General features: G+C 42.8%; 1 protein-coding gene across 3 annotated transcripts in view; it reads right to left on the bottom strand.

Annotated features, from left to right (window-relative positions):
• LOC133539871 (adhesion G protein-coupled receptor B1-like) overlaps positions 1 to 17,923 on the bottom strand; it is a 29,095-nt gene extending 11,172 nt beyond the window's left edge. For 2 of the 3 annotated variants that reach the window (XM_061882143.1, XM_061882142.1), the window contains exons 1-18: positions 17,453 to 17,923; positions 14,379 to 15,127; positions 13,660 to 13,809; positions 13,492 to 13,590; positions 13,254 to 13,418; positions 13,007 to 13,171; positions 11,312 to 11,476; positions 11,041 to 11,205; positions 10,862 to 10,963; positions 10,678 to 10,784; positions 10,399 to 10,593; positions 8,402 to 8,470; positions 5,789 to 5,897; positions 5,435 to 5,578; positions 5,272 to 5,341; positions 3,729 to 3,831; positions 3,321 to 3,364; positions 1,250 to 1,376 (exon numbers count right to left, since the gene is read on the bottom strand). In XM_061882143.1, coding sequence (XP_061738127.1) covers positions 1,250 to 1,376; positions 3,321 to 3,364; positions 3,729 to 3,831; positions 5,272 to 5,341; positions 5,435 to 5,578; positions 5,789 to 5,897; positions 8,402 to 8,470; positions 10,399 to 10,593; positions 10,678 to 10,784; positions 10,862 to 10,963; positions 11,041 to 11,205; positions 11,312 to 11,476; positions 13,007 to 13,171; positions 13,254 to 13,418; positions 13,492 to 13,590; positions 13,660 to 13,809; positions 14,379 to 15,084 — 2,685 coding nt within the window. In that variant the 5' untranslated portion in view covers positions 15,085 to 15,127; positions 17,453 to 17,923. The remainder of the gene's footprint in view (positions 1 to 1,249; positions 1,377 to 3,320; positions 3,365 to 3,728; positions 3,832 to 5,271; positions 5,342 to 5,434; positions 5,579 to 5,788; positions 5,898 to 8,401; positions 8,471 to 10,398; positions 10,594 to 10,677; positions 10,785 to 10,861; positions 10,964 to 11,040; positions 11,206 to 11,311; positions 11,477 to 13,006; positions 13,172 to 13,253; positions 13,419 to 13,491; positions 13,591 to 13,659; positions 13,810 to 14,378; positions 15,128 to 17,452) is intronic. The other variant, XM_061882141.1, reaches the window with a different exon arrangement.
• Between the last annotated feature and the right edge of the window lie 225 nt (positions 17,924 to 18,148).

Below are 18,148 nucleotides of genomic sequence, written 5' to 3'. Positions count from 1 at the left end.
ATATTGAATGTTTCAAAGTAGCCCTTGAATTCTTAAATGTTTCTAACACATTTGATAGTATCGTCTCTTAGAATTCGAACTCTAATTTCGTATAATACACCTGAAGCAAACATATAGTGTGTTTTTTTGAGCCTGCTTTTAAAATTTTTTTTTTTTTTAAATCAAATCCCGAGGAAGGTACAGACCAGGGCGATTCAGGCTGTCTGGGCCTGGAATTTTTGACCCAAAAATGAAGGAGAAAGTCTCGTAGTTTCTGCATCAAAAAGGCACGCTAGACTATATCGCGTTATCATTAAGCCTTCGAAATGAGACAACATCAGAAGTCTCTTTCACCCCGCCACCCCCTCATCTTCCTCATGCTGATATTCTCATGACGTGATGTCATTGAAAATGTCAACAGATCACGTTGAAGGGCGAACGACGGGGATGGAAGAAAACCATGCAGAAGAAAAAGGACGAGAAGAGGGCACGGGTATGCTGATAATCATAACGGGAGATCAGAAATAATGTTTTTTTTTTTGTTTTTTTTTGCAGTTAAAATTCGAGAAAAGCTTTGGATCAGATCATAAAGGTGTCAACATTGGGGCCAAACATGATGAGCACATTAAATATAATGCACAAATAAATATTGTTTTGCGGTCAGACAGTTCAAGGAATAATGGAATGGGTTTGCTGTGTGTGTGTGTGTGTGTTTTTTCTTTCCTCAAACCCCCCCATCTCTTCCCACAGCTTCTCAGTTATGAAAAATCCCACAGGCCGCGTTTGCGCTGCAGAAGCCGTTGCCACGGCAACTGGCTCGCTCAGCTTCTGGGGCAACACAGTCTACCGGGGAAATAATGTTTTTTTTCTTAGTTTTTTTCCCCCGTGTTTAAGGTTCCTTCAACGTTACGGAATTAAAACACACCAATAAAAATACCCCAACCCCCCAATTTTTTTTTATTTTTTCATTTTTTATGATAATGAACAGAATTAGCCGTCGACTGATTCTGATGCACGCCACGATTGCACGACGACAAATGCGATGCTTTCACGGCTTTGAACCTTTTTTAGTCGCATAAATATGCGACTAAAAAACACATTTCCCGATTAACCCCCCCCCCCCCCCCCTTGCACGAAGTGTATGCAAATGAGTCCAAACCCGGACAACAACACCGCATCGCATTCGCGCACATTGCACGACAGCAATATACATACATACATATATATTTATATACAAAAGATTTTGCATGAACAGATTTCGAAGACTTACCGAATCGAAGTTGGTGTGCGCTAAAATGGCGAAGGTGGAGACGCTGTCACACACGCATTTGGTCCTGAATGAATGAACGGGGACGGCTCTGCAGCTCCGAGCAGACCAAGATCCAAGCAGGGAGGATCTGCACAGGGGAGGAGAACAAAAGCAGCCCACCGGTTAGAAGAGAAGGTCTGACGACTCTCATTAAAAATGCGTCCTTGATTTCCCCAAAATAATTCACATACAACATATTTTTCATTATTATTTAACACCAAATCTGCCACAAGCCAAGAACATGTATATGGGGTAATGCATATGTATTAATTAGTAATAATAATAGACTAATGATGTGTCAATTACTTTAATCATAGACGTGTTTAAATAAAAATACATCCTGTGCCATCCTTATTACATATCTGAAACAATAACACATTTACCATAATTAAAACGTACATTTGCCAACCTTCCTAAAAGATCTCCGACAAGGACTCTAACCCTTTTACAACTGTCTTCCCCAGCCATCGATACAATGTTGATTGTACGTATAGTACAGGCCAAAGGTTTGGACACACCTTTGCCTTTTCGATACGTTTTCTTTATTTTCACGCCTGTTTACATCGTAGATTTTCACTGAAGGCATCGAAACTATATGACACCTGCGAAGTGAAAAAAACATTTCAGGTGACTAGCTCTTGAAGCTCGTCCAGAGAATGCCAAGAGTGTGCGAAACAACTCAGCATCAAGGGTTTGGAAATGGGGGTTGAATCACCAAAATGGTTCCCGAGCGCCGCCGCCGCTGCTGCTCACTGCTCCCCTCACCTCCCAGGGGGTGGAACAAGGGGATGGGTCAAATGCAGAGGGTAATTTCACCACACCTAGTCTGTGTGTGAGACTATCATAACGGTGGACTGGACTCTCACCGTTATGTTAGATCCACTATGGATTGGACTTTCACAATGTCATGTTAGACCCGCTGCGATGAGATGGCGACTTGTCCGGGGTGTAAAACGCCTTCCGCCCGATTGTAGCTGAGATAGGCACCAGCGCCCCCCGCGACCCCAAAAGGGAATAAGCGGTAGAAAAATGGATGGATGGATGTTAGACCCGCTCAACATCCATTGCTTTTGGTCCCATAGGGCAGTGGTCCCCAACCGCCTGATTGGTACCGGGCCGCAGAAGAATTTTTAATTTTTATTTAAAAAACAAAAAAAACAAACAAAAAAAAATATATATATATACATGTATATATATATATATATATATATATATATATATATATATATATATATATATATATATATATATATATATATATATATATATATTAATTAAATCAACATAAAAAACACAATATACACTTACAATTAGTGCACCAACCACAAAAACCTCCCTTTTTCATGACAAAAAGTCCCTTTTTCATGACAAAGGAAAAAAAATGAATAAATAAATACATACATCTAAATGGGTAAATGGGTTATACTTGTATAGCGCTTTTCTACCTTCAAGGCACTCAAAGTGCTTTGACACTATTTCCACATTCACCCATACACACACACATTCACACACTGATGGCGGGAGCTGCCATGCAAGGCCCTAACCACGAACCATCAGGAGCAAGAGTGAAGTGTCTTGCTCAAGGACACAACAGGGGTGACGAGGTTGGTAGAAGGTGGGGATTGAACCAGGAACCCTCAGGTTGCTGGCACGGCCACTCTCCCAACCGCGCCACGCCGTCCACTATAAGATCTATGATCCTATAGTCTTTTCAACCCTCCCTTCAGGTGATAATGTAATAAAAAAAAACAGCACAAATGTGCCAAGTGTCTGCCAAACATACAGTAAGTATGTCAGATGTGCTCTAGCTGGGAAAGATGGGTCAACATGTGCTAGCTGTCAGCTGTCATGAAAAAAAAAAAAAGGGAATGGAACCTTTCCACTCCCCCCTCTGGTGAGTCCCATGGCAAATGAATGTTCTATTCAGTGTTGGATGCAGGATGATAAAAAAAAAGGTGACATAGCCTCTCATGAGAGAAACCAAGACATCGGTGTGAACAGAAAAAGCCAAGCAACAAAAGTCAACACTTACGCTTCACTCTCATCCCAAGAGAGGCATGTCTCATTCATGGTGCCCTAAAAAGGGAGACACAGATGGGGACAACATGGTGAGACATCTCTGCATACAGAGCGTGTAGATTGGAATGATGTATAAACATGTGAGACGCAACACCTCGCCGACATCCATCTGCTTTTCGCCACATTTTAAAAAGAGCTCATTACTGCTCCAGTTACTGGGCGTTTCTCATCGCCGACTGACCAGCTGGTTATGCTGTGATCATTGCAGGTCTCAAAATGATTGGCAAATGTCACAGTTTCGCCCGCAAATGTCAGGAAAATGTCAAACCCCGCGTGCGGCGACGAGCAAACACCCAGGAGGGGGAGTTTGGTATTTCTTTCATAAGGCCGCATGGGTTTTGGGGACTGTGGGTGGACTTACATTGTGGAGGTGAGGGAACTCGATCTCAACAGGAGAAGACATGAGTGCAGGGGTGGGCTTGACGATCACCGTGACCACTTTGGAATTGAGCAGGGTGCTGTTGCTGTGGGAAATGCAAATCGATATAATTAGTGTGGAATGAATGATTTAGACCATGGGTGTCAAACTTTGGCCCGCCGTGTAATTTCATTTGGCCCTTGAGGCAGTGTGAAATTAACATTAGAGCTAGCCCGCCGGTTTTATACAGCGGCACCGCCACTGTAACACCGCATTTCCAATACCGGCTGATTTCAATACCTGTAATTTGAAATCGCATAAAGGGAAGAAATTAAGAGATATTCAGTAGGATTTAAGGTCCAAGCTTACATCACACTCAATTTTTTACTGCATACCTTTGGTAAGTGCCAGAGTGAGAAGAGGTTTTAAAATAATTAGCGCATGCTTACTTTTACCGCATGCCTTTGATAAGCGCAGGAGTGAGAAAATGTTTTAATTTAATTAGCGCCCCGGCGGTAATTCAAGGAAATACGGTCATTATTAGGGGTGCTAAAAACATGTTGTATCACATCTGAATCGCAATTCTTAGTCATCTCGATAGTAAATTCATTAATAATCTTAACATATCGAATTTTTTTTTTTTTTTTTTGGACACATTATTTAAAAAAAAAAAATTTTTTTTAGGCCATGTCTATGCTTACTTGGTGCGCGAATGTGTCATAAGTCAGCAACCAAAAAGAGGTTTTGTAACCGGCAAGCTGTTTTATTAAGCTGTTATTATCATGCCAAATAATACATTGCAAAAATCTGTTAGAACCGAGAATCGGTTATGAATCAAATCCTCACCCCAAGAATAGCAATCGAATGGCCAGGTGCCCCAAGTTTCACACCATTGAATATTTGTTGCATGAGCAGATAGTATCAAAGTCTAAAACATATGGAGTTTCCTCTATTACATACATATGTTTCTGTCAAAATGGAAACAACGAAAACATTAAGTAAGAAAGATGAAGTATGCACATTATTTCCAGGCTTTCACGGGCCACATTAAATGCCATGTCGGACCCCAGGGCCTTGAGTTTGACACATGTGATTTAGAACATACAGGGGCAAATAGTACACCCCTGCGGTATCCCTTTTTAATTGAATCAATAAATGCTTCAAACTTTGTGGGACTCTCCATTTTCAGGAAAAAAAGTAACATGCACTTTTTAACAGTAATAATTGTCTAAAAGATGATTACAATAATTATGATCTGGATGACCCTGATACAAATATAGCTTTCGATATCCACATTCTCCACCCATTTTCAGTTTTTGTAGGTTTAATCATGCTTTTGTCTGTTTTGCAGTAGCATTGGAGTGGACCCCATCTGGTGGCCAAACAAAGTATGACATGAGAGAAATTATATAATGTATTGTACCTTAGATTTTAGACTCAGAAAAACTGTATTGATCCATAAGGGAAATTGTTGCACACAGTAGCTCAGTTACAAAAGATGGAAAGGATTAAGATGGAAAAGGTATAAAGTAGACTAAAAATGTACCTTTGGAAGGAGAGAAAAGAAGTGAGGTTTCTGTAGAGGACGATGCCGGTCACAAATGCATCGTTGCCATCTGAAATGAAGAACAGTTGTTTGAACACCAACTCAAAAATTACCAATGCACTTCGGTTCATCTGAAAAAAAATAAAATAAAAATACATCTTACCAGTATGCTCAATGGCTAGAGCATCTCTCAAAACAGTAATCTTCTCCTCCGAGGTCCTGACCCAGTCCAACATGCCCCTCCAGCCTTTAGCAGGGAAGGTGAAGTTGGAGTTTGTTGTGGTCGGCCTCTTGTGGATGCTCAGCACTGTCAAACAAAAAAAAAAACAACAATTTTGGAACACGTGATTATCAATAATGAAAACTGGCACACGTTTTTGGTACATGGGACACAGTGAGAAGTTAATCGTTGTAAAAATCATATCTGTTACGTTTGATGCATTTCAAAAAGGATGTGGTTTTAGGTCGAATCACGCCTGGTAAATAAAAAACCAGAAACACAAAAAACAGGGCTTACCTAAATTCTCTGTGACTTCATAAATGTCCTGGAAACCGCTCATTTGCATGCCGATCATATCCACTGAGTCCTCAACAAGGCGGAAGAACTCCCTAACGTTGGCGCCCATCTGTACGAAGACAAGGAGAAACAAGTGTTCTTACAAATGCAATTTCTTTAGTGAAAAAAAAAAAAGATGCTAAAAGTAATCCTTTGCTCAGCTATCTGAACAAACCAATCCTGGTGAATTCTTGTTTTTTTCTAAGTATATGCCAAATGTTGACGATTTGGCAAATTAAACTGAACACAGGATGAGTCTAATTCCAGCCAAGAATGGTAAAATATCTAAAGGGCAGACATTTATCCATGAAAGTATGTAAAAGCTGCTGATTGTGTGTTTGAGGGCAAAGCAGCTGGCGATAAACCAGAAGGAAAATCCAGTACATTATTGTTACATTACTTTATATAACTCCTGTAGTTGTTCATAGTACATTCTGATGTTTTGTTTTTATACAATATGTTCAATGTATGAGTCAGCTTTTATTTTTAAAGGCATTTTAAAAAAAGCACCAAATAAAGCGATTCAAATGTATTTCATTGGGAGACGCTGATTTGATATGCAATAGTTTTGAGTAAAGAGCTCCGTCACAAAATGATTTAAACTCCTAAATTGAGGTACTACTGTACATTAAATTGCTGGGGACCTTAGGATGTCACAATCTAACTAGCAGCAGTCACATGGTTTACCACGCCCCCTTGTGGGCTGATTAAAGACTACACCATATCTCTAGGAGAGACAAAAACATTTGTACAAAAAAAAAAAATACAAGTAATTATAGTATAACGAGCCCAGTCGCATAAATTATGGGACATCAAAACCTCTAGGGCAGAGGTGTCGAACTCAAGGCCCTGGACCAGATCTGGCCCGTCGCACTGAAATCATGTAAAGGTATTTTATGTTTTCTTATTTAATGTATTTGTTATTTTAATTTTTACAGAAAAAAATACTTGTTGTGCATGCAATTGCATGGATTAAAACTTTAATATCATCTTATAATGCAACAAATATACTCCAAACTTAAAAAAAAAAAAAAGTTAAAATAACATTAATCATAAATATGTGCTTGACTTACAATTCCGAAGCAAGTAATCCATAAAATTGTACGCTGTAAAAATGACAGTATATTTTTCGGTAAAAAACTGCAAGCTCAGTTTTTCAGAATTCTAGTATCGGTTGTGCCGTAAAAAACCACAGTAAGTTTTATGGTGAAATTCTGGCGGTTGAACCGTCAAATGTTTATCGCAAAACCAGATTTTTTTAGTGTGTATGTAAAAAAAATATAATAATCAAATGCATAGGCAAGTGTGAACTAATATCATGAGGTGAATCCCAATATATTTATATCCAGTCCTCTGCAATGTGGCCCCTCAATGAAAACTGATTTCTTAAACTGTGGTACGTGGGCTCCATCTAGTGGTATGCCAAATATTTGATTCATTATTTAAGTACTATATTCAAAACGGTGTCTATTGTACGGTGGCCAAAAATATTAAATACACTTCTTAATTAAAACCTCTGCCTTGTTTTTGATAAATACTTAGACATACTATGCTACGGTGGTGCTTGGAGAGCCAAGTGTTTTCTGAGGTAGTACTTGGTGAAAAAAGGTCGAGAACCACTGATCTCGAGGCTTGGCTGGTGGAGATGTTTCCTTTTGTTGACAATAGTGGTTCCCTCCAAGTACTCCGGCTTCCTCCCACTTCCAAAGACATGCACCTGGGGATAGGTTGATTGGCAACACTAAATTGGCCCTAGTGTGTGAATGTGAGTGTGAATGTTGTCTGTCTATCTGTGTTGGCCCTGCGATGAGGTGGCGACTTGTCCAGGGTGTACCCTGCCTTCCGCCCGATTGTAGCTGAGATAGGCGCCAGCGCCCCCGCGACCCCGAAAGGGAATAAGCGGTAGAAAATGGATGGATGGGATGGATAAAATAAAGTCAAATGTGTGTTTGCACATGCAACATATTTATCTTCAGTAGGACTTTTAGTCATGAATAGAAAAAAATATTGTGTAAATGTTCTGTTCTGACTGCAGTGAAAGCCCAGCTTGCTGCTAAGCAACCTGCAAACTTCCTTAAAGCCATATATGGACAGGCGGTTGAGTCACACTGGTCTTTCTACAGTATTTCCTCTCAGAAGAAGGGAGGGCTGTTCTTGCTTGCGTCTCTCTGACGCATAACCGGCGCAACGTGGGCGCTAGGTGTGTGTGTGCGCGTTTTTTTTTTTTTCTTTCTCTCTCGATGTGATGTGTTGTGCCGTCTGTGTCCCCTCTCGGCTGACAAGGCGGAGACACACAGATTGCCGAGTAGGCGTTGTGCTTTTCCCTGAGTCAATCTCGCTCCCCTCCTCTCAAGCTCACCTTGAAGTGTTTAATTTGTGTCATCAGTTTTTGCACATTCAACTCTGGCAATTAAAAAAAAAAAAAAAAGACTCAACTTAGTTACAGTATGTGCGTATCACATAAGCGTCGCAGTGATGCACTTGATTGGAAGTCCTCTAATTAGTTCTAGCGCCTTTTCACTCCAAAAGTGTCGTGAAAATGTGAGACTTTTACATTCTCCTCCTCACACGTACCAGCTGTGCCTCTTCCCACTTGTCGTGATGTTCTTCCTTCAGCAAGTTACTGATGGTCTGGACATAGTTCTGCAAAGAAAAAAACAAAACAATACACATTTGTAAGAGATTCCTAAATCAGGAATATCTGCACAATTATTGATGGCACGGTAAAAAAGTAGTAGCAAAGTTTTAAGGGGAAAAAAAGAATGGAACTGTTTGTCAATTTAGAGACTTAAACTATGTTTAAGCTCGGTTGGTAGAGTGGCCGTGCCAGCAACTTGAGGGTTCCAGGTTCGATCCCTGCTTCAGCCATCCTAGTCACTGCTGTTGTGTCCTTGGGCAAGATGCTTTACCCACCTGCTCCCAGTGCCGCCCACACTAGTTTAAATGTAACTTAGCTATTAGGGTTTCACTATGTAAAGCACTTTGAGTCACTAGAGAAAAACGCTATATAAATATAATTCACTTGACTTCACTAAACTTCCTTTTATTGTCATTCAAATTTGAACTTTACAGTACAGATAAGAACAACATTGTCGGGCTTTCCCCTGACAGTTTGTCTATGTTTTAGTTTTTTCCTCTGCATTTGTCTGTTTCCTCTGTGTTTATTATCTCCTGTCTTTAGTTCCTGTCTAGTGCTCTAATTTTGTCAGCTTCCTGTCTTGTTCCCTGAGTGCTGTGTTACTCCTCAGCTGCAGCTAATTGGCACCTGGCCACACCTGTTGCCAATCAGCCCGCTCCTATTTGTACCTGCTTTGTCTTGTGTCAGTTGCTGGATTATTGTATTGTCGTTGCCCAATGTCACTCTTGTCGTGCTACCTGTCGTGTCGTTTTGTTACAGTTACTACCTGTCATGCTACATTTTGTCCTGGTCGCCGTAGCGGTAAGCTGTTTCTGTTAGCATTAGTTATTTCCAGTTTTTCTGTTTGCTATCCACTAGCTTCCCTGCTAAAGTTCCTTTTTGTTTTCTAGCTTCCAGTGCTAGTTCCCTTAGTTTGTTATTCCGCCCACTTGCGTGCTTAATGTTTGTTCTTGTTCTATTATTCATATTAAATCATGTCTTCATATCCAATGCCTGCCTCCGTCTCTGCATCTTGGGGTTCGACACCAAATAACCTTGACAAAAGTTTTGTTGCGTTATCTCGTTGTAGTGCAGGATAAAAGAGCAATCCGGTGCAGACATAAATAAATAGATTACTGTACAGATAAATATGCATATATATATATATATATATATATATATATATATATATATATATATATATATATATATATATATATATATGTTATATTGTCTTTATTTTCCAGCAAATTAATCCGTTTTGGGAATTAGAGGATTACTATGATGCGTACAAGAGTCTTATGGCCTGAGGGAAGGAGCTGTTACCGAACCTGGAGCTTCTGCTATGGAAGATGCTGACAGTAATGCACTTTAAAAAAAATGTGCTCAGATTTTACGGAGGGTAAGTCACCAAATTTTGCCATGAAAATGTATAGATTTCCGTTTTCATATAGGCTAGCTAGTTTGAATTTGAGACCCCTGCTCTACGGGAAAGCATGCTTCACCCACGTCCTATAACAAAAACCTAAACGCTTTAAGATTTTAACATCCTCCATATTTTTAATCTGTCTGGGTAAAGTTTGGAAGCGATCGGATGAAGTATATAAGACGAGCTGGTGTATGGAAAAACACCTGGAAATGGCGAAAAATCTGCAGTAAATGACCTTTTCGGATGTTTTTAGGTTGAAAATGCATATAAAGTATGCAGAGTTGAACTGTGTAACAGTCTCTATTACCTTATATTTATATGTGGCGGTATGAGGCTCAATTCCTCACTTTGGAATATTGACAAATGTTCACTTTCGCCCAACGTTTGGGCATGTAATACCTACAGCTTGAACTTCATTGTCACCTCCTGGATAAATCGTGTCCCACTGAACTGACCCCCCTTCATTACATTTAAAATTGTGGCACCTCAATACTTTCAAAAGTGGATTTTCCAACTCTGGTTTACCTCGACGTCTGCGTTGCTCAGCCTCAGCCCGTTTGACTTGAACATCTCGCTGGTGTTCTTCAGGATTTCCATGACGGACAGGAGGTCCCCGCTGTACGTGGCGCCTTCGTCGGTTATAAACCTCAGACGTGAAATCACCTCGGCGACGCCGTCCACGCTTTGCGCTGCCCGGGCTTTGGAGCTGTAGTCCTTTGACTATATACAAGAGAGGAGTTCATGTGGGTTAAACCACACACCAGGCGTTTACCACGTCGGTGTTAAACTTTGTGGGGACCTTACCATGATCTGAATGTTCTCGTAGTTTTTGGAGACACATTTGATGTAAGTAGGGCTTTCCCAAGTGGCCAGACCGACAGCATTAAGACTGCAGCGTCGAAGAATCAGACCTACGTATGAGAGAAGATATGGTAAGGGACGATCCAACCATTCATTTTCTCTACTCAGACCTTTGATGTCACTGTACCTGCAGAATCAGCCGGACAAGATACAGCAGCCATGTCACCGGCAGGGGTCTTCTTCCACACAACATCCCCAGCTTTCTGCTCAGGACAAATCTCATGGGGCTCTGCAGGGTTGCAGCCACAGAGGTATGAGCATCAAATTGTCACTTGAGTGAATTCCAACGCATTTGCACAAACAAACCGGGACATCTCTTCTCGTTGCAGCGCTTCTGCTCTCCTCTTTCGCCAGGGCAAGGCTCCCCGCCGAAAAAAGGACCTTCGCAAACTCTTTGCCTCTGCTGGATGCCGCCGCCGCAGGTCTTGCTGCAGCTTCCCCACGAGCTCCACGCATGCCAGCGTCCGTCGACTAAACACAGACAGCAGCGACACCGTGAGATCTTGTATATTTTAGAGTAGACAACTGTAAAGCTCTACAATAGGAGAATATGCATTTATTTATTTTTATTTTTTACCTGGACAATCTTTCAGAAAGCAGTTGACGGCCTCTTTCCAGCTGCCGTGGCACTCGGAGCCCCCGTAGGATGGGCCATTGCATTCTCTTGTTCTCTGCATGGTACCGTTGGAGCAGGAGGCAGAGCATGGGGTCCATGCCGACCAGTCGTTCCAGTGTCCGTCCACTAGAGGGAAGCAGAGAAGCAGTCAGTAGTGGCTTTGCATTGAAAATCCAACAGCGTACATGGCATCTATAACAAAATCAATCGTTTTTACACTGATTTAAGTTAATTGAGAGAATTAGAATGATTGCAAAACTAGTTTTTGTCCAATTTTTTTCCGGCTATGACTATATTGTGCAGGTACCATATCGCAACCTTTTAATAAAATTTAATACGATATTGAGACTGATTTGGTGGATTTAAAGATTCCTTTTTTATTTATAAATGAAATTGTAAATGGGTATTTTGGTGGGTAGATTTTGAAATATATTGTATATTACAGTGGGGCAAAAAAGTATTTAGTCAGCCACCGATTGTGCAAGTTCTCCCCCTTAAAATGATGACAGAGGTCTTTAATTTTCATCATAAGTACACTTCAACTGTGAGAGACAGAATGTGAAAAAAATATCCAGGAATTCATATTTTAGGAATTTTAAAGAATTTCTTTGTAAATTATGGTGGAAAATAAGTATTTGGTCAACCATTTAAAGCTCTCACTGATGGAAGGAGGTTTTGGCTCAAAATCTCACGATACATGGCCCCATTCATTCTTTTCTTAACACGGATCAGTCGTCCTGTCCCCTTAGCAGAATAACACCCCCAAAGCATGATGTTTCCACCCCCATGCTTCACAGTAGGTATGGTGTTCTTGGGATGCAACTCAGTATTCTTCATCCTCCAAACACGACGAGTTGAGTTTACACCAACATGGATACATGGATGATACAGCAGAGGATTGGGAGAATGTCATGTGGTCAGATGAAACCAAAATAGAACTTTTTGGTATAAACTCAACTCGTCGTGTTTGGAGGAAGAAGAATACTGAGTTGCATCCCAAAAACACCATACCTACTGTCAAGCATGGGGGTTGGAAACATCATGCTTTGGGGCTGTTTTTCTGCTAAAGGGAAAACACGATTGATCCGTGTTAAGGAAAGAATGAATGGGGCCATGTATCGTGAGATTTTGAGCCAAAACCCCCTTGCATCAGTGAGAGCTTTGAATGGTTGACCTAATACTCATTTTCCACCATAATTTACAAATAAATTCTTTAAAATTCCTACAATGTGAATTCCTGGATTTTTTTTAACATTCTGTCTCTCACAGTTGAAGTGTACTTATGATGAAAATTACAGACCTCTGTCATCATTTTAAGGGGGAGAACTTGCACAATCGGTGGCTGACTAAATACTTTTTTTTTTTACCCCACTGTATATTAATGATGTATATTTTAACTGTGGGTCACTGTCCATAAGCTGTGTGCTTCTAGAGATGACCTTTGTGCAGAACAGACTCTGATATTAACAAAATAGATGAAATACAAAATTATGTCTGTCTGTAAATATACAAAAAAATAAAAAATAAAAAATAAATACCTCCACAAAAAAGGCCACTTTACCCAAATGGAGTCACATAATATCAATGACTACTAGTTAACGTTCCAAATAAGTGCTTTAATTGGAGTGAATAAAGAACTAAACTCATGTAACTCACCAGGGCACACAGCGATGTTGCAGAGCTTGTTCTGTCTTGAAGGGCCGTTGCAGGGCTGGCCTCCGTTCTGGGGCAGCTTGCACGTGCGGGAGCGGTCACGATAACCACGACCGCATGTAGATGAACACAGGCTCCAGGGGGTCCATTCATCCCAAGCGCCGTCAACTGCACCAGTCAAACAGATGTCATGTTTTAGCACGTGTCTACACCTCGGCTTGTCGCCGGAGGAGAAAACGATGGAAGTCACCTGGGCAGACGGCGGTGTTGTTGCAGGGCCGGTTCTCACGCAGGGGCCCGGTGCACTGGGTGGTGAAGGAGGACGTGGCGCAGACGCGAGTGCGGCTTTGCCAGCCCTCTCCGCAAGTCACTGAACACCCAGTCCAGGGGGACCACTCGTCGGTCTTAGCGTTTCCTGTGAGCAGGACAAAAGTCATGAGGTCAAACTGTTGCATTTAGAAAAGTGAATTTAAACCAAATCATCTTACCGGTTTGGGTTGCAACGACTCCGAGGCTGGAATCATCCACATGGTCTCTCCTCAGACCAACAATGGCCCTCAAACCGTGGCTCTTGTTGCGCTCTTTACCTGCAGTCATTCCAGGTTTAGTACACAGAAATTCCAATAAATGATGATAAAATGTTGGGTTGAAATTACCTATGCAGGATTGTGGGTTGCATGGCCGCCCTTCTTCAACGGTGCCCTCACATACGGCGCCATCGGGCTGGCAGGTACGACTGCGCAGCTGGACGCCACCCCCGCATTCCTGGCTGCATGCTGACCAGCGACTCCAACCCGCCCAGCCTTCTGCAGCACAATCATATCAGATTAGGTCATCACCGAGGAAGTTAAGTTTCCCAGTATACCGTAATATGCGGTAAACAACAATGCTATGCATCTATTTGCTGCTTTAGAAACTACAAACTTCACATTCTGCCGACAGGAACTCTTGAGGACGTTTTGCTTGTCTGACTTCTAACCACTGGGTGTGAACCTGCCGCAGTGGCAGTGTTGCTATGCCAACGACAAGTGCCCCGCTTCGACTTGCACAAGCTGACTGTGAGGTCTTTGTGCTCCTCCCCGCCTTTCCTCCTACATTCATGCCCGAACCCTCAAACAAACTTATCTAGAGACACAACAGAGTGCCGGCCATGCGTGCACCTGGGGCAGTTCATCCAATTACGGTGGTTTCTCTAACACCTTTTGATTCGCTACTGATTACTTTTTGGCGGCAGAGTGCACATTCCCTGCCTGAGCCTGTGTTCTGCAGACTTGATTATTGGCATCGATGAACTCTAAGGCCAGGACACTCCGGGGCACATTGTTTCGAGAAGGTTTCATAACTTGAAGATCTTTACTAAGCATCTCATACTTACTGATGATCTCAACATTACGTCCGTTGTCCCTTGGCACTGGAAGGCACTTCTCGACGTAGACGCCGCCCCGGTAGCAGCTCCCTGGTTTTCTTTTCGGCGCCTCCCAGCACTGGCATGGCGTGTTCATGATTCCGCAGGGGTATTCGTGGGTGCTACTGGACAGGCACTTCTCCAGCCACTGGCACAGCATCTGGCAGGCAGGCATACTGGGGTTCCTCTTTCCCACCACTAGAAACTCGGCTTTGAACTCGCTGACATCATTCTCGCCTCGCAGAAGCTCCAGGCCGTTAGTGGGGGCAACCTTGCGGATCTGCAGGAACTGCTTGGTGGATTCGAGGTAGGTGACGGTCGTGGAAGCGTCGCACAGCCTGACCACCTCGTCGTAGCTCTCCATGCCCAGGTAGGTGCGCGACGTCTCGATGAAAGAGTCGAACTGGAAGGTCCTGATCTTCCTCGGTGCGCAGGAGTCGGTCGGCTTGGTGATCTTCATGTAGACGGTGTAACGGCGCGGGTCGGGGTTCTGCAGGGTCCAGGAGCACGGCGCCGAGGGCAGGGTGGTCCCGGAGGAGAACACGCCGAAGAAGCGGCTTTGTTCCAGGGTGGCGCAGGTGTCAGAGGCCGGACCGGAGGGGGTGCAGGAGGTCAGAGTGAAGAAGAAGAGCAGGGGGAGAGCCACGGAGGGCCCTAAGGGAATCGACGACGTCATTGGGTCAACCTTGTATCCCTCAGGCGATCTGCGAGGAGGGAGGCTGCAGAGGGACAGGGAATGAGATGCAAAACAGTCTGATTTGATTACTACCTTCCATCTCAAAGATCACATGCAAATGAATTAGACCTGATGTTTACACCTGCAGAGATTTGCATCTGATCAGTATCAGTTGGGTGGATTGAATAAACCCAAACTGACCGCGCTTCTCCGGGAGATAATTGCCATGAAGCCGCAATTACAGCCCTTCACGGAAGGCTGGTATCAGCAGCCTCTTAGTCTTTCCTCCCACACGCTCAGCTGAACTATGAATCATTTGCGTCAGTGTGACGTCCGTCCAAGCATCGCCACTAGCAACCGCAGATGTTTCGCACAATACACACCTCTTCTTGTGCAGTAAAGGAGAAACAATTAGTCCGTATCCGTATCTGATTGTATGCCTTGCTTGTGTGATAACGTCATTTTTGGGAGATTTCAACCAATATGGCAAAAACCTACTAAAATAAAGCATGCAAGCAAAGTGATCTGGGAAAACAATGCTTCATGCAGGTCGCGGTAACCTCAGTCTACCGAGGGAGCACAGAGTCTATGTGGTTGCTCAGCAACGTCGCTCACTTCTTTTTTCTTTTTTTTTTGCCTTCTGTTTTGTTATTCATTTGTTTGTGTCAGCAAGAGGGACCAACCAAGGCAAGAGGGTTAATCGTACTAAACCATTTGGTACAATTCACCTCTCTCGTTGCACCTGCACTTTTCAGGCTGTATGCCCATAATCATATCCTCCACTCTGTGAAAAGCATTTGATTGGTCTCTCTCTCTCTCTTTTTCTCTCCCGCTCTCTCTCTCTCTTTTTCTCACTCGCCTCCCAACAACCGGAAGCTCTTTGAATGTGCATCACATGAAGCACGTGGAGAAAAGAAAGGAGGTCCAGCTGTCGTCCACGCAATCGCTCTCTTTTCTTTTTGACCTTTTTCATCCCTCTTCTCTTCCGCCTGACCATTTTTGTCATTTTCAACAAAACCAATAGGGAGTCAACGGCCGTTGTTATGGTGACAACTTATTTTTGTAGTCACTATTAATGCTGCAAGGCAGTTTTTTTCTTTGTTTAACATTACAATATGCAATGACTAAGTACATTTTCACATCTTCACAGTACTGCAAAAATCAGACACCTAATTGTGAATTTAGTTTTTTTTTGTGCATGAAGACACACAGGCAAGGATGCCAGCTTCTTTTGAAACGTTCTTTTTGAATCTATCTGCATTATCATCACCAACAACCGGATCTCCTCTCATTTGCAAAATCACCTCTTTCAAGCAGACCATAACAGGCTGTACTTGCAACCTGTTGATGCGGAGTCCAACTTTCCACTGCCATCAAAACCCAGGCACAAGACATTGATACAACTTTCATTATACATACACGTCCTTTAAAACTGACTTTGAAACAACGTTGCAATGTAGGGTAACACTTTAGTATGGGGAACATATTCAGTATTAATTTAGTTGCTTATTAACATGCAAATTAGCAACATATTGGCTCTTAATTAGTCATTATTAAGTACTTGTTAATGCATTATTTTGCATGGCTTTATTACACTACCAGTAAGCCATTAACTAAGAGTCTTCCCTCGATAACGTCAGAATTATTGCTTATTACCCAAACCCCTAACCCTTATATGTTCCCCTAATATACGAACAACTCTAAATTAAGTGTTTGTTACTTACAATATGTTCCCCATACTGAAGTGTTACCCAAAATTGTTGTGTTTGTAAATTGAGACAACATTGAATATACATTCACATCCTTTTAAACTAACTTTGAAACAACGTTGCAAAATAGTTGCATTTTGCAAGTTGAGACAACGCCGTTGGATCCACGTTGTCGGTTGGGAAATGACCAAATTTCAACGGTCTCAACTGGACATTGACTAAACAACAAAATTCATGTTGTTTCAACGTTGTATTTGAGTTGGTCTTTTCCTTGCCCTTATGTGGGCTCTACCGAGGATGTCGTAGTGGTTTGTGTTGTGGTTTGTGCAGCCCTTTGAGACACTAGTGATTTAGGGCTATATAAGTGAACATTGATTGATTGATTGATTGAAAATGACCACAATTCAACGTCAGAACCCAACATTGATTAAACGTCGTCAAAAAAACACGTTGTTCCAACGTTGGCTTTGAGTTGCTCAACGTCAGGACCCGATTTAACAAGTTCTCAACGTTGTTTCAAAGTTTCAAGCCTGCCGCAAACGCACCACCGTGGCAAAGTTGTGCAGCGGCGGAGCTTTTCAGCACCGTGGACAGCGACTGAAAAGTTCCATAAACACTCTCAACTCACCATTTATCAACAAAAGAATCACTTTTCTTACCTTTTCTCACAACGTGACGTCCGGATGTCTGGCTAAAAAACAAAAAACAAAAAACTTTTGTTGCAAAAGAAGATTGTGCCAGGTCCCCCGAGCTGGGGATGGGGGGGATCCCTCCCGAGTTTCACTGCAGCCCACTTATTTTTTTGCACAAGCGAATATATTTTCGGAATGCGACTCTAACCAAACTCCAAAGAGTTTACTACCAACTTGTCAGCACGCTATAGCCTATCCAGAGAAACTGGCGTATAGCGAAGGTTGCGTTGAATTTGGGTTGAAACGGAGCTCCAGCAGACAGTCCGGAGAAGGAACCAAAAAAAAGGCGCGTAGTCTGAGCTCCAGGATCAATGTTGGTACTTCTACTCCCGGCTTCGGAGTCTCCTCGCTTGCGTGGCGCTGCGAAAGTGGGATCCGTCTCGGTGTGGCGTGTGGCCTTCCCTTTGGCGGCTTATATTCCACCCCGCCCCACCCCTTTGCAAGTGCGTGGACCAAGTGAATGAGACAGCGGCCACAAGACTCGGGAGGGGCGGGGAGTGTGTGTGCGTGCGTGGGAGACGTGTTTGTGAGCGCGCGCGCGCACGTGGAAGTGTGAGCGTGTGATGCTGTGGACTGGAGGAAGGGAGGGGAGGGAGTCTTCTGCGCATAGATGCAGGCGATTATGAGCAGCCGACTACGCACATATCAACGCCGAGCCAAAGG

Source organism: Nerophis ophidion, linkage group LG21 (genome assembly GCF_033978795.1).
Source record: "Nerophis ophidion isolate RoL-2023_Sa linkage group LG21, RoL_Noph_v1.0, whole genome shotgun sequence".
Classification (NCBI taxonomy): domain Eukaryota; kingdom Metazoa; phylum Chordata; class Actinopteri; order Syngnathiformes; family Syngnathidae; genus Nerophis; species Nerophis ophidion.
The sequence above is the reverse complement of the archived record's forward strand: the minus strand, read 5'-3'. Positions and strand labels throughout refer to the sequence as shown.